This window comes from Conger conger, chromosome 11 (genome assembly GCF_963514075.1).
Source record: "Conger conger chromosome 11, fConCon1.1, whole genome shotgun sequence".
Taxonomy (NCBI): Eukaryota; Metazoa; Chordata; class Actinopteri; order Anguilliformes; family Congridae; genus Conger; species Conger conger.
The window spans coordinates 30966998-30987119 of NC_083770.1; the positions used below are offsets into that span (position 1 = coordinate 30966998).

Genomic DNA, 20122 nt, shown 5'->3' on the forward strand with positions numbered 1-20122 from the left:
CCCTAGGAAACTGAATGACGCACTCACAAGTGAAGATGCCTCCACACAATATTCTGTTCATGCGTGTTTAAAAAATCTCTCAAGAAACAGGGCTTAATGTGTTATAAATCGATCGCATTGATTATATCTATACATATTAGTATAATGTCAAATTTAATCAAAGAACAGTAAATACAAAATTAATTTAACGTTTTTGTTTTTTTCCGCAATGTAGTGTAACAGACTTGCAACATGGCATTTGCATTATATTATAAGTGGACATGCTGTATTGCATAGTCTATACATGAGGGCGTTCATTGAGCACGTAATAAGATAATAATTAAGCTACAATACTTGTGCTGTGTGGCACTTGTGGCACTTTCCCAATTGGCATGAGTACAGAGTGCAATTTTATATATCTATCGTTAGCTCTTGTGGTGTTTGCTTACCACGTTAAATGCATTTTTTTAAAGTCACTGTGACTAAAAGAGTGAATGATCAAATTGCAAATGGTATATAGACATACTACGTTATTAGCTCAAGCTTTAGGAGCTTTGCACTTTGTAGCCAATTTTATTTTTTAACATAAAATAATCACTTCGCCTTACCGTGGTATACATTTTCAAACAATCATAAATTGTCACCATGCCCAATGTACACGCACAACCAAATTGAATATTTGGAAGTTGTGTATCTGGATTGAGTAGACAATCTCTGATCCGATCTATTTCTCTTACTTCTACTATGTGTACTAAACTACGAAGAGGCGGATGTTCTAGGCGGTAGTTTCGTCTCTTTACAGATGAGTTAGCTAACTGGCTTGTTGTAATGCAGTTAGCTAGGTATCTAATTGTTTTTTTCCACTGAATTTTACAGTGATTTACAAATACTTAGTGAGATAGATAGCTAGCTAAGAGTAAAATATTTTAGCTGGCTAAGTACTTCATATTGGCAGTAACCCATGCAAATAGGAATGTGTCCTTGTAGCACTAGTTAGCTAGCTTGTTGGCTAAATTAGTTATTCTTGGCTACCAGCTAGCATAGATGACTGTAGATGTGAATATTGAATGAGGTCCAGAACGGCACCTAACGTCAAATGTAACGTCTGAATCTGTCAAACGATGATGCATACGCAATGAATATACTTATTCGCTTACATTACTGCAGATGTATTAACTAGCTATCCTAGCTCACGTTACCGTAGCCACGTTTGAATGGTGCTGCAAGCTAGCAAACGCTAGTTAGCTGGTCGACACGGTACCATGGCAAGTGTCCACGAAAGTTTGTATTTTAACCCGATGATGACAAACGGGGTAGTGCATGCAAATGTGTTTGGGATAAAAGACTGGGTTACCCCCTATAAAATTTCCGTCCTGGTGTTGCTGAACGAAATGTTCATGTCCAAACGCATGACACTTCTGGAGAGAAGACGTTTGAACAAACTAATTCTGCCGCTACAACAGGTGAGTGTTTTTACACGTAGTCCATTCAGTTGTTATCCACGTGATGTGTCGTAACAGTTGGCCGTTTATAGACATATTCGTTTAGGTTAACTTGTTAAATAGCTATCATTAGCCCATTCGCTTTATTTAGTCCAGTGGAGTTGACCACAGTAAAATGATGCAGCATCATCAGACAAGTATCCAGTGTCTGCCATGTAACACAGCCTACATTTTTTGTTTCGACAGGGTCCAGACTTGACACTTGGGCAGCTTTTGAAGACTATTGATGAATGCTGTCCCAAAACGGCCTATGCCGTCAAGATAAGGTATGGATTACTGGTTTGGCATCATCATTAGCGATAGTTTATCCTCAGGTTGTAACTATTATTTTAGGATGTCATTTTGCAAAGAATTGTGCTCATATACTGCCTGATTTTGAAAGCACCCTGTTGGTTCATACTTCTCACTATCTCTATCGCAGCAGGTCCATCAAAGTTCAATGAGCTGGATTGCAATGTTAAATTATGTTCTGCTCAAAAGTCCCTGGAACAGGACTAAAAATCTGCATTGACCGCAGGGGGGAAATCAATTCTAGATCTGGTTCTATGTAATAATTCTGGCAGAATTTGCAGTGTGTGGAAACCTGGCAAATGAATCATCAATCAATTGAACTAAATGTAAAATTCTAAATGTTGGAAAAAAAACATAAGGATTACTTTATGGGTGGTATAAAATTGGAATGTGCCGGATTTGAAAAAGACTCAGGGAGTAATAGTTGATCAAAGCCTTTCAGGTTCTAGTGACTGTTCTGTAGCAGTAAAAAAGGCCCACAGAATGCTTGGATATATAGCCAAGAGTATTGAGTATAAATGTAAGGAAGTTGCCTTATACAATACCTTTGTCAGACCACACTTGTGAGTATTGTGTGAAGTTCTGGGTCCACAAAACAGATATAGAGGTGGTGGAAAAGGTTCAAAGAAGAGCAACCAGATTGATCAAAGTTACCAGGAAAGACTTAAGATGCTTAATCTCTTCAAGCTTAGTCAAAGGAGACTTACGGTACATTTGATTGAGGCTTTTAAATTCATAAAACGATTAACAAAGTGAACTACATGTGATGCTTCATGTTGAGTTCTGTTAGCAGAACAAGGAGGCATCAATGGAAAATAGCAGGATAAATTCTACACTGTCATTCTCCCCGCTCTCCATTTCCCCAGGCTGTATGTGATGGCGGGTGAGGAACTGACGGATATGGAGTCCTTCTTCTACGGTCTCCTAAGACCCTTCGGTGATCTTGACTCAGAGTCTTGCAAGACCAGTGTAGTTGGTGAGCAGAGGCATTGCACATGCTTGCATTGATTGTTATACAGGGTTTTTTTGTCATGTGAGGCATTTTATATTTTTTGGCCTGGATGACACTTATGTGTTGTTTTTTTATAGGTCTATTCATCAGACATATGCACCTGGCCTACAATAAGCTCTCCTTCAGCCAGGTGTACAAGCTCTATACAGCTCTTCAGCACTACTGCAATGGCCACTGCAGCCCAGGCCCTGATGGCAAGCCCAGCCTCTCTGCCTCAGCCATAGAGGACACAGACATGGAGCTGACCAACACCGAGGATACCATCGAGGGAAAGCTGGAGAAAGAGGAGCTGCACAGTGCTCCACTTCACGACTCTGAGCTAGTGTACCAATTCCTCCATTTCCCTATTATTATACTATTGAATTTTGCAACTGTTTCAGCAGTAGTGGATGACTCTGGTTTCATGAAGCCTCTATTTGGTGGTGCCTCCATTTATTGGCAGTTACTGGCTTGTATGACCCATTGGGTTTGCTTTCAGTTAACAAACTTTCATGGTTTGGCTGAAATCAAACACTCATGATTACTTATAATACTGTAGCGCCACACATTTTGGTTTTTGAAGCCTGCCTTACATTTCAATACTTGATTTGTATTTTGTTTTCAGTAATGAGGATGCCCCAAGCAGAGGACCTCTTTCTCAGAAGCAAGCCGAGTATTTTCTTGCGCGACAGGTAGGTTTAAACATGTCAATTTTAGTACCAACAGAGCCATCTTATGATAAATGAGATTTTAGGTGGGGGTCGTATTAAACTTATCTGAACAATCCATCCAAGTAATAAAATTAATTTGTTCCCAAGCAGTCGTTTTGTGGTATGCCAGTGAACTGAAATATTTTGAACATTGGAGTAAGGCATCGGATAAATAACCAAAAATAACATTGCTTTTAAGAATGCAGTTAAATACCATAGGGTAACGCTGTGTTCTGTCTCCAGGCGTACCTTCTGAAAAACGATGAGAATAAAGCCCTGAAGCCTGCAGCGCTGCAGGAGGAGCTGAACAACATGCTGAAGTTCAACCCGGACTTTGCAGAAGCGGTAGAGTACCAACCAGGCGTACACATTTTACTGACGGGCCAAATGCACCACCTAAATGCGGTCTAGGAGGACAAGAATGCTACGAAGGGCTTCAGAGGCAGAAGTGTGGAGAATTCTCCCATACCTACAAAGATCTAAATCTGGTGCTTTAGCTCAGAGCAGAAGGCCTATAAAAAATGAATGAGGCACTCTCCCTGTGTCTGGCAAGAACAGGCCTGTAATGGTAACCTTGGTAGAGATTCAGTCTTTCGGGTCAGACGGGGGCTTTGTTCCTGTTAACTTGATGGAAAACACTCTAAGATTCTCTGTGTTATCCAGATTACGGTTTCAGTGGAAACTGATATTACATCCCAAAATGTACCCGTGTTAAAATAACATGGGGATCAACAGTTTGTGCACAACAAAAAAATAGTCCCATGTGGCCAAAACAAAGCAAAGTTCCCCCCAAATACTCTATTGGCAAAATGATTACACATTGCACAGCATATGTTCTGTAAGCCTAGATCCTGTCTCTACCACAATGGATGTAAAAGATAGGACCCAGGCTTCTGGGCATAAAAATGAATGAATAAATAATGGTGTGAACTAAAGTAGGCCTAAAATACATTTGTTCTTGCTCATCTCAATGTTGAATGTTAGCACCTCTGTGATATGGCGATAATGGAAATGAGATAGATCGAAACACAAGACATTACAATGTGGTCCATACACTGGGCCGTGACACTGATATTTGAAAAAAAATAAAGAAATAAACTATTACGGTACACAACCTGCACTTGAACGACATTGAACGGCACTTCAAGCTTTGTAAGTAATGGTAACAATTATAAGTGCTTAAGGTGGCAGTATAACTCATGTTTCAAGGTAGTTTGTAGAGTGACGAGGAAATGAAGCCTGGTGTGCATGTTCTGTTTGTCCCTAAAGCATTACCTGAGCTACCTGAACAGCATGCGGGTGCAGGACATCTTCATCTCCACACACAGCCTCCTGCACTACTTTGACCGGCTCATACTGACGGGAGCCGAGGGGAAGAGCAACGGGGACGAAGGCTACGGCCGGAGCCTGCGCTACGCTGCGCTGAACCTGGCCGCCCTGCACTGCCGCTTCGGTCACTAGTGAGTACCTTCTGAGTTCTGCTGGTTTGCAGTATGATCTGCCACTGAAACATCTCATAAGCCTATGTAGGTAGTGGAAGAAATGGTGACATAAATTCACCATTTATGGTCCATCCATACAGCCTGCTGCTGTGGTACTGTCTAGCAATTATGGATTTCTGAAGGAGTAATATAACACGTTCAATTAATTCAGCTCCCTGAGCATGGAGTGGAAAACACCATCTCGGCTGTCATTCCAGAATGCTCCGTAAGAGCTCATATTGGTTATAATGATAGATATAGTGAATGAGAAGGCTATGGCATATGGGTAATATTAGTGTCATGCTTCATAAACGGTTGCACTGAGATGGGTAGAGTATTCTCTACTCAAGTATTGTTACTTTAATGAATATATACTCCAGTAAAAGTAAGAGTAGCCATCCCAAAAAACTACTCAAGCACCAGTTACTTATGGTAAATGGGCACCATGTTATTTGTAACCCTTTCACTGCAAGTAAAATGTGTGGCATGTGCATTCCACACACATTTCATTTATTTATCCTTGCTTTAGTTAAAGCTGCAGACTGCCTCTGTCTGCACTTGGTAAGCGCATAATCCATCCAAAATCTGCATATCAAGAATAGTTTTGATACTCTGTGATCTGGGGTATAGTGATCTTGAAAGACAGACAATCCATCTGGACATGATTATTCAACTGCATTAATGATTGACACTGCCTTATAAAGGTATGCAAACCATTCCAGCAAAATGCGCCCCACACCATACCACCATAGATCCTGAGTGGAATAAGATTATTCTTTACACTGCCTATTTATCATGAATTATGAAACAATGCTTTGATGAGAAGTCACGGACGGTCACACAACTAATTGGGCTGGATGGCCCAATTGTGATGCTTCCAGGCTGCGCTTTATGATATTACTGATCCTGCACAGTTTTTCATTTAGTCAGTTATATGACATAGTGCTTAACAGGCTGTAAATGTGAGTCGTCAATGTCACACATCATTTCACGCAGTAGCATATGGTGGAAGATATTTGCACATCAAGAATCGCACTTGATAAATTAGAATTTATCATTGGGGGTTTGTGCTGTAGATTCCATGTTGGCGCTTGTCAACGGTGTTGTATGGGGTTTGTAACGGGTAAGCTGGTGGTTCATGTTGAGAGCAGAACTCAGCCAGGGCTCTCCTTCAGTCAACAGGCCGACCTGGCTCTGCAGGAAGCCATCCGCATCGCCCAGGAGTCCAACGACCATGTGTGTCTCCAGCACTGTCTGGTAAGAGCTCAGCTTACAGGGCATGTTTCACATCGACATTACACCAGCGATGTTCAGTCCTATCTGAAGAGGGCCAGTGTGGGTGCAGGTTTCTATTATAGCCTGACACTAAGATCCCTGGTTCTACTTATCAATGTGTTAATTGAAGGCCATGATTAGGGAATTGGTTGAATCTAGTGTCATAGTGCTTGGCTAAAGCAAAAACCTGCACTAACACAGGCTGTTTTTGGATAAGATTGGACTATCCTGCATTAGACAATTTCCACCTCCCACGTTTGTTATTGAAATATGCGTGCGTGTGTTTGTTGTTCCAGAGCTGGCTGTACATGCTCGAGCAGATGAAGGGGTCAGACAGCTCGGTGCTGACTGAGGACTCTGTGAGAATGGCCGCCCACTTCTGCCTTCCCGTAAGACAAAACCGACGTATCGCAGCATTTGTACAATCTGTAGTGGAAAGCATTTTGCAGCACTTTTGTGTTGGGTTTTGGACGAACTTTCTGCTGTCTTACAGCAGGGGTGCACAACAAGGGCCAATCTGTTTCAGGATTTTGTGTCAACTTCTGCTCTTAGTTATTCGATTGACTCAATCATATCGTATTTGACATGTGAATGAGTACCGGCTACAGCTGCAGGCTGTAGTGTATCCTAATGCTTTTACTGTGCTCTAGTTCTCAAGTACAGGCTTGAACCAGGGTAATGTATAGAGCTATCAGCAAATTAAAAACAAGGCAATTGGTTGGAACAAAAACCAGCATGCAGACCGGCCCTCGAGGGGCCAGAGTTGTGCACCCCTGTCTTATGGTTCTAACCCCACATTTCTGTTTCAGTACCTGGCCTCTTTAGGGATCCAGTCCCTGGTCCAGCAGGGGGCGATAGGGGGCAAGGCAGCAAACAAACTGATGGATGCCCTGAAGGACACAGACATACTGCACTGGAAGCACAGCCTGTCAGAGCTCATTGACATCAGCCTGGCACAGACCACTTCCATCTGGAGGATGTACGGCAAGAGGTGAGGCACAGCTTATGGCATGTGGCAGAGTTCCCCTCATCATCTTGTTGATGTGGAACCCTTTTGCTTTTACAGTTATGTTTGCATTGACCAGGTTGGCACAAGGTCAAGACTATAAGTATGAAAAATGGACTGGACGGAGGTCCATAATTTTGGTGAGGTTTAAAACCACCACTAACCACTTACAGTTGTGTTCAAAATAATAGCAGTGTGTTTAAAAACGTGAGTAAAGCTCAAAATCCTTATAATAATTTTTATTTCGATGCATTGGGAACACTGCACATTATATCCTAAATCAAAACATGAAGAAAAATGTGTAAATTTTTTAAATTACTTTACAGAAAATGAAGAAAAATGAATATTGGGCTGTTTAAAAAAAAATAGCAGTGTCTGCATTTTTCTTTACAAACTCAAATATTTACTGTATAAACTGAAAAATCTTCAGGATTCAGCATTCCTGTGAATCACTGAACTAATGTTTAGTTGTATAACCACGGTTTCTGAGAACTGCTTCACATCTGTGTTGCATGGAATCGACCAACTTCTGGCACCTATGAACAGGTATTTCAGCCCAGGATGATTTGACAACATTCCACAATTCCTCAGCATTTCTTGGTTTTGCCTCAGAAACAGCATTTTTGATGTAACCCCACAAGTTTTCAATCGGATTAAGGTCCGGGGATTGGGCTGGCCACTCCATAACTTAAATTTTGTTGGTCTGGAACCAAGATGCTGCTCGCTTAAGGTCCTTACACACCGGAGGCGATGCGAATTTGCGACTTTGCGAGACTTTTTTTTTTACAAAAGATTCGCCTAAGTTTCAGAACGAAAAAAAACATGGATTCAACTTCATCCAGTGATGACGATGTGGTCCTCTACCTTCTCACTCGACAGAAGAAGAGGAGATTTTGGGTACATCCTGTATTATCCTCTACTTCCAAAAGTAAACTACATAAGCTTACAATCCTGATAGCCGAGTTGTTCGGTGATGCTGCTCCACACGTTGTCCTTAACGTCATTATCTTTGTACTGTTGATGTTCCTTATCATATAACACGGGGTTTTGAGACACACAAACAATTAACTGGTCCGCCATTTTCTATTTTTTTATATGGTTTTGTAAACTAATCTGGAATCACTTGTGGCACTCTTTGCTGTACCGTGCGTAGTGTACATAGTCGTAACGTCGTTCCACGCAATGTGATTGGTTGATGCGTTTATTCGCAGCGCGAAACTTCAGAAGTCATATCATGATGCTTGCACCACCATGCTTCACTGTCTTCAGAGTGTACTGTGGCTTGAATTCAGTGTTTGGTGGTCGTCTGACAAACTGCCTGCGTCCCTTGGACCCAAAAAGAACAATCTTACTTTCATCAGTCCACAAAAAGTTTCTCCATTTCTCTTTAGGCCAGTTGATGTGTTCTTTGGCAAATTGTATCCTCTTCAGCACGTGTCTTTTTTTTAAACAGTGGGACTTTGCGGGGGCTTCTTGCCGATAGATTAGCTTCACACAGGCATCTTCTAATTGTCACAGTACTCACCGGTAACTTCAGACTGTCTTTGATCACCCTGGAGCTGAGTCTTTGCCATTCTGGCTATTCTTCGATCCATTTGAATGGTAGTCTTTCGTTTTCTTCCACGTCTCTCTGGTTTTGCTTTCCATTTTAAAGCATTGGAGATCATTTTAGCCGAGCAGCCTATTATTTTCTGCACTTCTTTATACGTTTTTCCCTCTCCAATCAACGTTTTAATCAAAGTACACTGTTCTTTTGAACAATGTCTGGAACGACCCATTTTTCTCAGGTTTTCAGAGAGAAATGCATGCAAACATATGCTGGCTTCATCCTTAAATAGGGGCCACCTGATTCACACCTGTTTTTTCACAGAATGAATGACCTCACTAATTGAACTCCACACTGCTATTATTTTGAACACGCCTCTTTCAATTAATTATTCAATTACACAGACTCAGGAGCATGTGTATCATGAATGTTGGTTCTGTTGGTTTTCTATGACTACTACACCTACTGGTAAATTATTTGCCAAATATATTTTCTACCAAAAACTGTGATTGATCTGGTAAGTCATGTTGGACTGCTATTATTTTGAACACAACTGTATTTGGTAATAGTTGCTGGAAAGCTTTTTCAAAATTTCCCAAAGAGGGGACTAGTACAGTAGGTGAGTGTGCACTGTCTAATGCTGTGGTGTTGCCTGTGTCTCAGCACCATGGCCCTGCAGCAGGCCCAGCTGCTGCTGAACATGAACAGCCTGGAGCCCGTCAGCTTCGGCGTGCAGCAGAACAACACCGAGGCCTTCGCCGTGGCCTTGTTTCACCTGGCGGAGCTGCACGCAGAGCAGGTATCCAGCACTCCCCTGCAGTCCGTTTCCCCTCAGCCTGGTGCCAGTCCTGACTGTGTGTTGTGTCTGGTCTCATCAGGGCCTGTTCGGTGCATCAGCTGAGATCCTGCAACACCTGAAGGAGCAGTTTCCGCCTCACACCAAGCACGCAGAGGTGAGGGGTGCATAGCCAGCCAAGCGGAGCGCACATCCATCCACCTCCCAGTGTGGTCCTCTGTCAGAGCAGGAGCATGGTGCATTGGGCCCAGTATCCGATAAGTTTTATCGTTCATTCCTGTGTGGGGTTAAAAAATTTAAAAAGTTAAAAATCTTGGTGTAATTACTGTTTTCAAGAAGTGATGAAACCAGTGGACTGACGAGCTATAAAGCTCATTATCGGAGAACTGTAGAAATGGCAGTTGGAAGCATGTAATTCTCAGATCTGGAGATGCTAATGCTGCATTATGTAACGGTGTGTTGTCAATCCCTGTGCCTTAGCTCTGGATGCTATGTGACCTGAAGATCCAGTTTGAGAGAGCAATGAATGATGGGAAGTATCACCTGGCAGAGCCCCATGTTAAAGCCATTGCTGCTCTGAACCAGACGGAAGGCTTGTACAGGTGAGAGTCTGGTTTAGGCTGTTAAGGGGTGAGGGGCACAGTCCGGGGTCAGGGGGGGCATCGTGCCGCCTCTTTCACTCAATAGCACTACCTCCTCAATTTGGCACCTGTAGTTTTCCTGTGTCGCCAGGTTGTATAGCTGAGCCCCCCGCTGGGACAACTGCTCCGCTCAGCCGGCAGGCTGCACAGAGAACAGTATCATGAGCGTGCCACAGGTATTAGGAAGCCGGTCCAGGGCAGGATTTTTACAGGATCTTCCCTGTGCTCTGGAGCAGGAAGGCGCTGGTGCTGAAGGCCCAGAACCAGACCACAGAAGCGTACAAGGTCCTGCAGCAGCTGCAGCAACACTGCGAGAAGACCAAGTGCACAGAGATGATCATACGGTAGGCCTTCACGTACACTTGACTCTCCCTGGTGATGACTGCTCACACAAGCTCTTTCCGCCTGCCAGACTTCACTGTCTCGCACACGCTCTCAGCCTTGTGCACTTTATCCACTGTCTCTCTGCTGAGGCTGGTCACATGATAACGGCTGGCTAATCCCACAGCAAGGACCTGTGAGCTTAGCAAATGTCTATCTATCGGCAATGTCAGATCTGCTCCCCATGTGAAGGTTGGCTCTGCTGGTTTGTGGGTGGCACTTTATGGGCGCTCGGTGTTGGCACTGGCTTTTTCGCCGTGCGGATGGTCTTGTCCTCAAAGGTATAAAATTCAGGTTCAGAGTAAAAGTCCTCTTCGTTCCAATCACCTGGGTTTACTAATTCGCACAATTCAGCCAGGAGGTCGAACTAATTGGTGGAATCAGCTGGCTGAGTTCATGAGTGTAAGAAATGACGTTCTGACCCCTGAAGTCTCCACGCCGCTCGCCCCGCAGGGTGATGCTGTCGACGGCCGAGCTGCACTGGGAGTCCTCGGGCTTCGCCACAGCGCTCCCCCTCCTCCTCCAGGCCCTGGCTCTGGCCCGACAGCACCACCTGCAGTCCCTGGCCTCCGAGACCATTCTGCACCTGGCCTTCTCCCAGGTGAGCGTCCCCCCCAGCTGCCGGGGTCGTCTGGGCTCCGTGGACCACAGCCCCGGCGGTCTAATCACGAGCCCTCTGCTGCGGGGTCACTGGCTGTGCCGCTCGGAGTAATTAGCCGAGGCTGAGGGCGGGGTTTGGACAGCAGGCAGGAGGCCTCTCTGACTGGCTTCATGATTGACAGGGCGGCACTAATGGGAGGGTTACCGAGCACATTCATCCATATACAGGGACTGAAAGGGTGGGTTTCAGCAAGATACGGCTGTCGCAAAGCCAGGTGGCTGACTGCTGGTAGAAGCACCAGTGAAAAATGTGAGCGAGGGGGGGGGGGGGGGGTTGGCTTAATTTGTTTTTACTTTGGAAATGTTACAAACCAGATTGAAAATGTGCTTTGTGATAGCCTGAAAAGCTTTGGCTCTCAAGAGTATTAATTACCTTTTTCTGTTCTACTGCTGCTCTTGTGAACCTTTTTGAATACATTTATGTGCTTATGTCTGGATAAGAGTGTCTGCTAAGTGGAGGTACTTTCATTTAATTGACAATTTTTCATAAGTTGCCACTGCTCTCCATATTGTGGCCTCTTCTATCAACAATTTTATTCTTGACTTGGACTCAAATTAAAATGTAAGTGTTCTGGTCTTAACAATTACGTTTTGGCAAGTTAAGGTGTCGTCAAACTACTTTTGAATGGAGACAGTATGTTAAGTAATTAAGAAAAGTAACAGACCTATTTTTTGATTCAAATACTTCTCTGAATTTGACTAAGCTGGGCAAGCTCTATCGGAACAAATGAAATCATCCCGAAAATACAAGCCCTGCCCATCTGATCCTCCTTACAGGCTCAAATGCTCTAGGCAAGGTCAATGGACCACAGAAAGTATTTAAATTCAAAATAAATACTCTTTGAACCCAGGTATGGAAAGTAAGGCATTCCTTAGTAATTCACAGTTAAGGGCAAATGCTGTTTGAATCCAGGCTGGTACACTGCCAAAGTATGTCTTAACAAGTATCTTAGAAATAATATTTTAAGTCTAAATAAATTTTTTTGCAAGATAAACTTTCTGACCTCAGTTTTGGTAACTTGTTTTATGATTTGCCAATTTTTTGGGCAAAATGTGAGTATTTCATAGCATGACACAAGCTAATATTTTCTGCTTTGCGAGTCTTATTGTGAGCGTTCCTTCCTGCTGCAGCTGATGCTGGGCATCCCAGAGCAGGCCCTGAACATCCTGCACGAGGCCATTGAGCCCATCCTGGCCCACGGAGCCGTCATACACAAGGGCCGCGCCCTGCTGCTGGTCGCCAAGTGCCAGATCGCCATGGCCGGGGCCCCGCCTGGCGACCACAGACGAGCAGGTAACCGCTGAGCTATGTCATCCACCCCCCCCAACCCACCTTCACCCCCCCAACCTGCATCTCTCTGCTTCTGCCCACCGGTTTGCTGCTGTTTCTGTGTCGGTGACTGGGCGCCTAGTTCCCTGGAAGTCCCTGTTGTCTGTTTTATTGCAGATCCGTCAGCTTCGTTTCATGCCCCTTTATCAGTTTAAATGGCCACTTAACCGGTGCGTTTAGTCATTTATAGTACGGAGTCACCCTTCAGAGCAGCTCTTCCCTGCTTCACGGCTGCATGTGACTCTTCCCCAGTATATAAGCCACTGAGCAGTGAGGCCTTGTCAGGGCCGGGACTCCCTCTGCGGCCACCAGACCCTGTGGCCGATGAGGCTCCCTACCCTTTTGCTAATCGCACATCTCTGAATATACTGAGAGAAGGCAAGCTCTGTCTGCGGTCCTGTTTTTGCTGACTAGTCAATCATCACTGGAATTGTCAGTGTATCTACCTGCATCTGTTGCCATGGTTGCGCCACTGCACTCAGGTGTCATGCAGATCTTCTCTTTGCCAGTGTGCCAACTGGCTGTGGAGGACATTTTTCACCATCTGATAGCAACAGTATTCCACAGTGTTACTTACAAGTTACTTAAACGCTGGTGGGTTGCAAGTTACACGTTGGTGTTCTGGTACACCTGTACCTCTCATCCTATTTTGAAAAGTTCAAAATTTCCAGCCCTTTCCTTCATGTTGTCTGTGCATTTATCAGATGTGCGATGGACCATAGCTGCGTGTGAATACAAGTAGAACTGCTGCAATGGGGAGCTTATTATAAATGCGTCTCATTGTTAGTCTGAAGGCATTAGAAATCACACTGAATGTTCCAGCCTCAGTTGTTTTTGGTTTAGGTTTTTTCTTGGGTTTTATAAAGCAGATTTCATTTTTTTATTCTTTAGAAATTATAAATAGTTTGTGTAGCCAGCATTATCAACTATAACTATCAGTTTAATTAAATTTGAATGATGAGATGTAAAGCAGTAATTTGTAAAGGGTGTGGAGGGGGGGGGGGGTGGTAAAAGTAGAAAACATAGCTTAGAATTTGGTTAGAATTTGGTGATTGGAATAGATGCAAGTTAGAAATGTGTATGTCTAAGAGGACTGTTACTGTTATGAACATTTTCTATTTTGAGCATCAGTGTATAAGATTTTCTGCTTGGTTACATGTACCCGCGGAACATTTTTCACGCCTGTTTGTACTTTGTGTTCTGCTCTGTTCAGTCGCTGTGCTCGAGTAACCTCTGTTGCACTTCCAGTTTCCAGGGAATACAGTGCAAGATCTAGTGATGCAACTTCCAGCAATCCTTTGTGCATGTCATTCTTGCGCAATGCTCTTAAACTGTAGCTCACTTACATGTTCCCTTTCAGCTGGTCTATTTTTATGATGAAACATCCTTTACAGTAATCCATTTATTTCCTGCCTTTTCTTTCTCAATCAATTCACACCTTTCTGTTATGGGAAGGAATAGAGACAAAAATAAACTTAGAATATAGTTCCAACCAGTTTCCTAGTCTTTGTAGTCTTTACAAAGGCAGCCTGGAACCTCTTCATTCATCTGTGTAGCTGTGGTAACAATGGTCCAAGGTGACGTGCTGAACCTCTGAGCAGGTGGTGAGCTGACCTGATATGCCGGGCCTGTCTCTGACGCTTGCTCTCTTCCCGCCAGCCCTGGATATGGCAGTGCAGACCCTCGACGAGGCCGCCGCCTACTTCTCTAGGCTGGGCTGCAAGGAGCGCCTTCGGGAGGTGCACTACCTGCAGGCTCAGGTGCACCTCTCCCTGGGCCACGTGCCCGAGCGCAACAAGTGCACCATGCTGTTCCGCCTCCTGGACCAGGAGCTGCCGTCCTCCGGGGCCTCCCTCATCACCCGCCTGTGAGCGGGGCCTCCCTCATGGCCTGCCTGTGAGCGGGGCCTCCCTCATCACCCGCCTGTGAGCGGGGCCTCCCTCATCACCCGCCTGTGAGCGGGGCCTCCCTCATGGCCTGCCTGTGAGCGGGGCCTCCCTCATCACCCGCCTGTGAGTGGGGCCTCCCTCATCGCCCGCCTGTGAGCGGGGCCTCCCTCATCGCCCGCCTGTGAGTGGGGCCTCCCTCATCGCCCGCCTGTGAGCGGGGCCTCCCTCATCACCTGCCTGTGAGCGGGGCCTCCCTCATCACCCGCCTGCGAGCGGGGCCTCCCTCATCACCCGCCTGCGAGCGGGGCCTCCCTCATCACCCGCCTGCGAGCGGGGCCTCCCTCATCACCCGCCTGCGAGCGGGGCCTCCCTCATCACCCGCCTGTGAGCGGGGCCTCCCTCATCACCCGCCTGTGAGCGGGGCCTCCCTCATCACCCGCCTGTGAGCGGGGCCTCCCTCATCACCCGCCTGTGAGCGGGGCCTCCCTCATCACCTGCCTGTGAGCCTTCCTCTCGGAGAACGCCCAGGAGAACTGCCACCAGTCTGTCTTCTCGCCTCAGTGCAAGAGCACAGGGAGTTAAAATCACTGTATTTGTTTAATAAAGGCAATGTCTTTAGTTTTAATGGTAGGCAGCGGTCTGCTTTTTGCGCTTCTTTCCCATTTGCATTAAAAGGAATGTCGGTGTGGATTGTCATGTAAACGTGTGAGGCGGGAAGGAAAACACTGGGTAAAATCCTTTAACTTTGAATTTTAGAGAGGAAATTAGACCAGGTTATTAGACCAGGTGCACCATCTAATGGCCATCTTAAGATACATTTTTAAGAGGACAGTTTTTTCTGCTTGTCTGCGTGTGTGCCCGATTGCCACTAGATGGTGTCCCAGACCTCACAATGTTAAAAAATGTGAAACTGTAGCCAGTTGTGAAATGCTGTAGCAACATTAGTCTTCAACACGGATTAAGATAAGTGGCTACAGGGCGCAATCGTAGGTGTGCTTTCAGGAAGCATGAAACCACAGGTGATGCTCTTCCCTAGGGCTGCACTGTAACTCTAAGCCAGTTAAACGCAGCCTATAGATCTGATCATTCACCTGGGAGACTAGGACGGAGTGTTTGTGGATAGTTTGCCTGGAAAATTGCTTGTAATGTATAATAATTGTACATTGGGATGGTTATAGTGTTAACCACAGTATGTTCGGCACATTGGAACAAAGTCACATATGCTGGGACAGGGACATATGCTGATATTGCCTAGCTGATCCAGTTTTGATAATGATTGAGGTTTATCGGCAAGCTGGTAGAGGTTTATTTGGTGCATGAATGTAGCCTAAAAGTGATTCTGAAATAATCAGTGAGGAAGGAAATGTGTCAATTCATGAGTTCTGTTCTTATAATAGGAGGGGCAATCAAATTAAAAACGTGTTTACGAATTTATTCACAAGCTCATATGACAAACTGTCGTGAGCAAGTCGACTCAAGTGAACCCCAAGACTGTAAGTATACTGTGTTCTTCCTGAATTGCTTTGCATCAACCTCCAGGTTAAGTAATGCTTTTAGGGATGACAGATAGTCAAAGCAGTAAGTTAATGTTCTGAGGGTGATGCCCTAGTGGGTTTGGTAATTGCCTGTTGTGAATTATTATTCTTTTTTTCTTTTGGATGAAGCTCACTTCAAGTCAAGGCAAGGAGTGAAAGCAAGCTGCGTTTACTAATTAATTTCTGGATACAGAGTTCAGATTCTTATTTGTTGACACCAAAAAAAAGCATACAACTACAGTTCAATTTGCTCTGCTATACCTGTGAAAGAGAAAAAGGGCTCCATGAAGCCAGCTTATAATTGGGGGCGAAGCAGTGTAGGCACACGGTGTGTTTCTACATTTTCTTATTATTCATGTCTTCTGGCTCGGGTGTCTATGGCAGCCCCTAGAACCGTGTGGTAAAAGGTTTTTAAATTTGGAACAGTGGTTGGGAATAGTCCCATGATTCCATTCACCAAGGTTCATCTCTCCTCTTCAAGCGCTCTAGCGCCACAGGTCAAAGTTGGAGGTACGTTATGCGTTTATAGGTAAGTTTTGAGCCTTGTACTCAATTTACGAAAATGAGGTACTGTTGGATTCGATGCCCCCATTGACGTCAATTTCCCCAATGTTGGATTTTCTGCCATATTGCATTGGATTCTGAAAGCTTCACAGGCCTCACTTATTTTTATTTTATTTTTTTTTCAATCTTCACCAAATTATGCACAGATGATGTTCAGACCAAGCCTCACAAAAGTTAACAGCAAAAATGTAAAAAAATAAAATAAAAAAAAATTCAAGCGTTCGTCTGTCACTGCCAATCGTAATCAACGGCGAAGTCGGCAAACAAGAAGTGAGCTCATATTCCAGCAACGCTTTGATGCATCAACACCAAACTTGAACTCAGTATCTTTGACAATTCATGATGTCACATTACTCTGCAGGCCTATCTATTCCTGATAATCAGAATGCATTTTATAGGCATGCAAAAAGCCACAACCACGAGTGTGATAGAATCAAGATTATATGGAAAGCTTTTTTCCTTTGTAGTTTTTGATGTTCTTTTTCTCTAATTATTTTCTAACATATTTCCACACAAATCCTTGCTGTTTATTTCTGCTCCCTTGGTATTTATATGGAAAAAAATTTTTTCTACATTTTGAGGCAGACAAAAAGTGTCCCAGATAAACTTTCCTAGAGGAAATTAAGTATGCCTATTGGTGCGCACTTTCAGTTAATTCTGCTTTGAGGTCTTTCAAGTCCTTTACTGAAATTTATTTATTTCCTGTTAATATCAATGTTCATAACAGGTATGGCCTTATGAAAGCACTGGGGTAGGCTTTGATGACTGCAGTGTGATTACTGTGTATGGTACAATCTTTTAATCACAGGAAGCATATTTCATATTTGTTCACCAACATGGGATAAAGACAGCAACACTAATATCACATATACTGACTAAGCTGTTTCTGTTCACATTTAATGAGCTGCAGAACGCTAGACTCACTGAATGCAGAAGAAATGCAGGTGCTTGGTTGAGACATTATTTACATTGTCTAATGCTCTGTGAATCCCTTTGAAAGTACACATTATTATTCACCAGACAGCTGGGGTGACTCCAGGGCACACAACTGTCAAAACAATCCTAAGAGAGCTAGAAAGTGTTTTCCCCAAAGCCAAGAATGACCTCAATATATACTACAGGAATATTAAGAGCTTTTTTCACTGCTCTTATACGACTAGTAGCACAAGCATAGTATGCATTGGACTGCAGTGTTGTGAGGGCTGTAATGCACAGTAGGGGACACTAAGCTTTGCTCACAGTGCAATACATGAATGAATATGAATGATTAGATAATAATTTGTGGGCCAGACATTGTGTAGTTGGCAGGTTTGCTAATTTAGGAAGTTTCAGCTCTAGGCATAATGTTGTCATTGTGTTCTGATATACACCCTCCTATCCCCTGGTGTATTGAGATTAGTGTGCACCCTTTCCATTTTATCTATCATTATAAATAAATGGTCTGTTATTGTAAAGAAACAGAACATCTGTACAAATGTAACTGCTCCTCTCCCTATCTTTGGCTTAATCTTTTGTTCCTACAGTAAATGATGTGTTGCCCCTCCTATTCTAAGTACTGAACTCAACAATCTATGATCTTGCTGGAACATTGTGTACTCTATGCTCTGGGCGGGAAGCAATGGGGATGTGTGATGAAGGCAGGAAGGAGATATCCCACCCTTCCTGTTACATTGTGTTTGTAATATGCTGAGACTTAATGTTTGTTTCTTGTTTATTCCATATGACAGATAGAACCATTGGTGAATATACATTTTACCAGTACTCTTGAGCAGGGAGTCTCTTAATCACTTATAATGGTTATAACTGGCTTGTCTCTGGGTTAGCCTTGAGTATTGACATTGAATAATGGTCCTGCTGTCCTTGAAATAGTGAAAATAAAGCCAAGTCTGTTTTATTTGATAATTAACAATACACATAACAATACCACATTGTTTTATAGAAAATTATTTGCTTCAGCCTTTTTTACCCGACTAGCTGCAAGAGTATCCACCAAAAAACAATGTGTCAAAAAAACACCTCCCTCCCCAATCTGTTTCAGAGAGTTTGAGTATTGCAGTAAAAATCAGTGAAACCTGACATTACACATCTGATGTGTGCAGAATCATCTCTGGGGTAAATTAGTATATGCAAAGCATACAGAGAATGATCATTGCCAATGTGCTGCGTAATACACCCTGATATTACCGGTAGATGGTGCTTGTGTTCAGTGGGACATCCTGGTTTTTGGCTATGGAATTCCAATAAGGTGATCTTAGGGACCTAGTTTGATGACTTATTCAAAAGAGAAGGATTAAAGAAAGGATTAGCCAATCTTTGTAAATTCTACATTCACAACGAATGGATTTTTGTGCTTTATACAGCCCCTGACATAGAGTAGGTGAAGATGAAGTGAATGAAACTGTTTACTTGAGGCTACACAGGAGGACCGGTGCATGAGACTCGTCAGGCTCCCGAATGGCTCAGTCAGTGAAGGTCTGGGTCCTAAGAGTCCCAGGTTTCAGCCTACCCATCCCTGATGAGGAGTCCGCAGTGGTGGGACACAACCGGCCTTGTCCTCCCAAGTGTGGATTTCCTTGGGCTACGGAATCATTCCTCACAATGAGGCGCTATAGGCTACTGTAAGGGATATGCCTCCCCTCTGAGTGAAGGGTGGGCAGTGCACCTGTAAGGGTGGCACAGCAGGGGCCTGAGCGTTGACAGCACTGTTAGGTGACAGCATAAGCTGCGGTACGGAGCCGGGGTACGAAGAACCTACAATCAGTGAGCACTTTATTAGGTATTTAGACTTATTTTTTCGGGTTATTGGACCTCTGCTGCTGTAGCCTATCCTCTTAAGAGGTTTGATGCATTCTGTGTTCAGAGATGCTCTTCTGCATACCACTGTTGTAATTTGTGGTTATTTGCGCTATTGTCACCTTCCTGTCAGCTTTGACCAGTCTGGCTCTTCTCCACTGACCTCTCTCATTAAGAGGGCGTCTTTTCCCACAGAACTGCTGCTCCCTGGATGCTTTTTGTTTTTCGCGCCATTTTCTGCAAACTTTAGAGACTCTTGTGCATGAAAATCCCAGGAGATCAGCAGTTTCTGAGATATTCAAACCACCCTGCCTGGCACCAACAATCAGTCTATGGTCAAGTCACTTAAATCACATTTATTCCCCATTCTGACATTTGGTTTAAAACAGCTGAACCATGTCTGCATACATGATTGACTGATGAAATACTTGCATTAGCAAGCTGGTGTACAGGTCTACCGAATAAAGTGCTCAGTGAGGGTACATGCCCTACATTAAAATACTCCAGTATGGGGATACAGTAGGGGCTGATAGGTCTGTGACAGACAGGACTCCCATGTAACACCTTTGGTTGAGATATTGGATGTTATGTTGTCACAAAGGCCATTTGATAAAGTGCAGACATGTTGGTGGAGACTTTAGGGATGCTGTCACGTTACATACACAGCCAGATCATAGTAAAACAAACCATTGCTTTAGATCACACTATTTTTCACCTTTTTTAACCATAAAGTTTGAAATAACTGCTTAAAG

The 20122-nt window shown here is 43.9% G+C and overlaps 2 protein-coding genes across 3 annotated transcripts in view; both read left to right on the forward strand.

Moving 5' to 3' along the window:
* Positions 1-729: 729 nt before the first annotated feature.
* anapc5 (anaphase promoting complex subunit 5) lies at positions 730-15103 on the forward strand. The gene is made up of 17 exons (XM_061260660.1): positions 730-1442; positions 1668-1747; positions 2639-2748; positions 2862-3108; positions 3389-3455; positions 3717-3818; positions 4743-4933; positions 6130-6211; positions 6526-6618; positions 7039-7220; positions 9445-9580; positions 9660-9734; positions 10058-10179; positions 10455-10562; positions 11053-11200; positions 12391-12553; positions 14249-15103. The coding sequence occupies exons 1-17, from the start codon at positions 1242-1244 to the stop codon at positions 14458-14460; spliced, it is 2319 nt and encodes a 772-aa protein (XP_061116644.1). The 5' UTR covers positions 730-1241; the 3' UTR covers positions 14461-15103.
* Positions 15104-15247: 144 nt separating this feature from the next.
* The window catches only part of LOC133140614 (glutathione hydrolase 1 proenzyme-like), a 67610-nt gene continuing 62735 nt past the window's right edge, over positions 15248-20122 (forward strand). For both annotated transcript variants that reach the window (XM_061260661.1, XM_061260662.1), the window contains exon 1: positions 15248-15971. The gene's annotated coding sequence lies outside the window, so the exon portion shown is untranslated. The remainder of the gene's footprint in view (positions 15972-20122) is intronic.

Excerpts from the sequence above, each read along its gene's own strand:
- anapc5 (XM_061260660.1), top strand. The coding sequence starts at position 1,242 with ATGGCAAGTGTCCACGAAAGTTTGTATTTTAACCCGATGATGACAAAC. Across the intron at positions 4,934-6,129 it reads CACTGCCGCTTCGGTCACTA|TCAACAGGCCGACCTGGCTC; the intron begins GTGAGTACCTTC and ends GCTCTCCTTCAG. Across the intron at positions 10,180-10,454 it reads CAGACGGAAGGCTTGTACAG|GAAGGCGCTGGTGCTGAAGG; the intron begins GTGAGAGTCTGG and ends GCTCTGGAGCAG.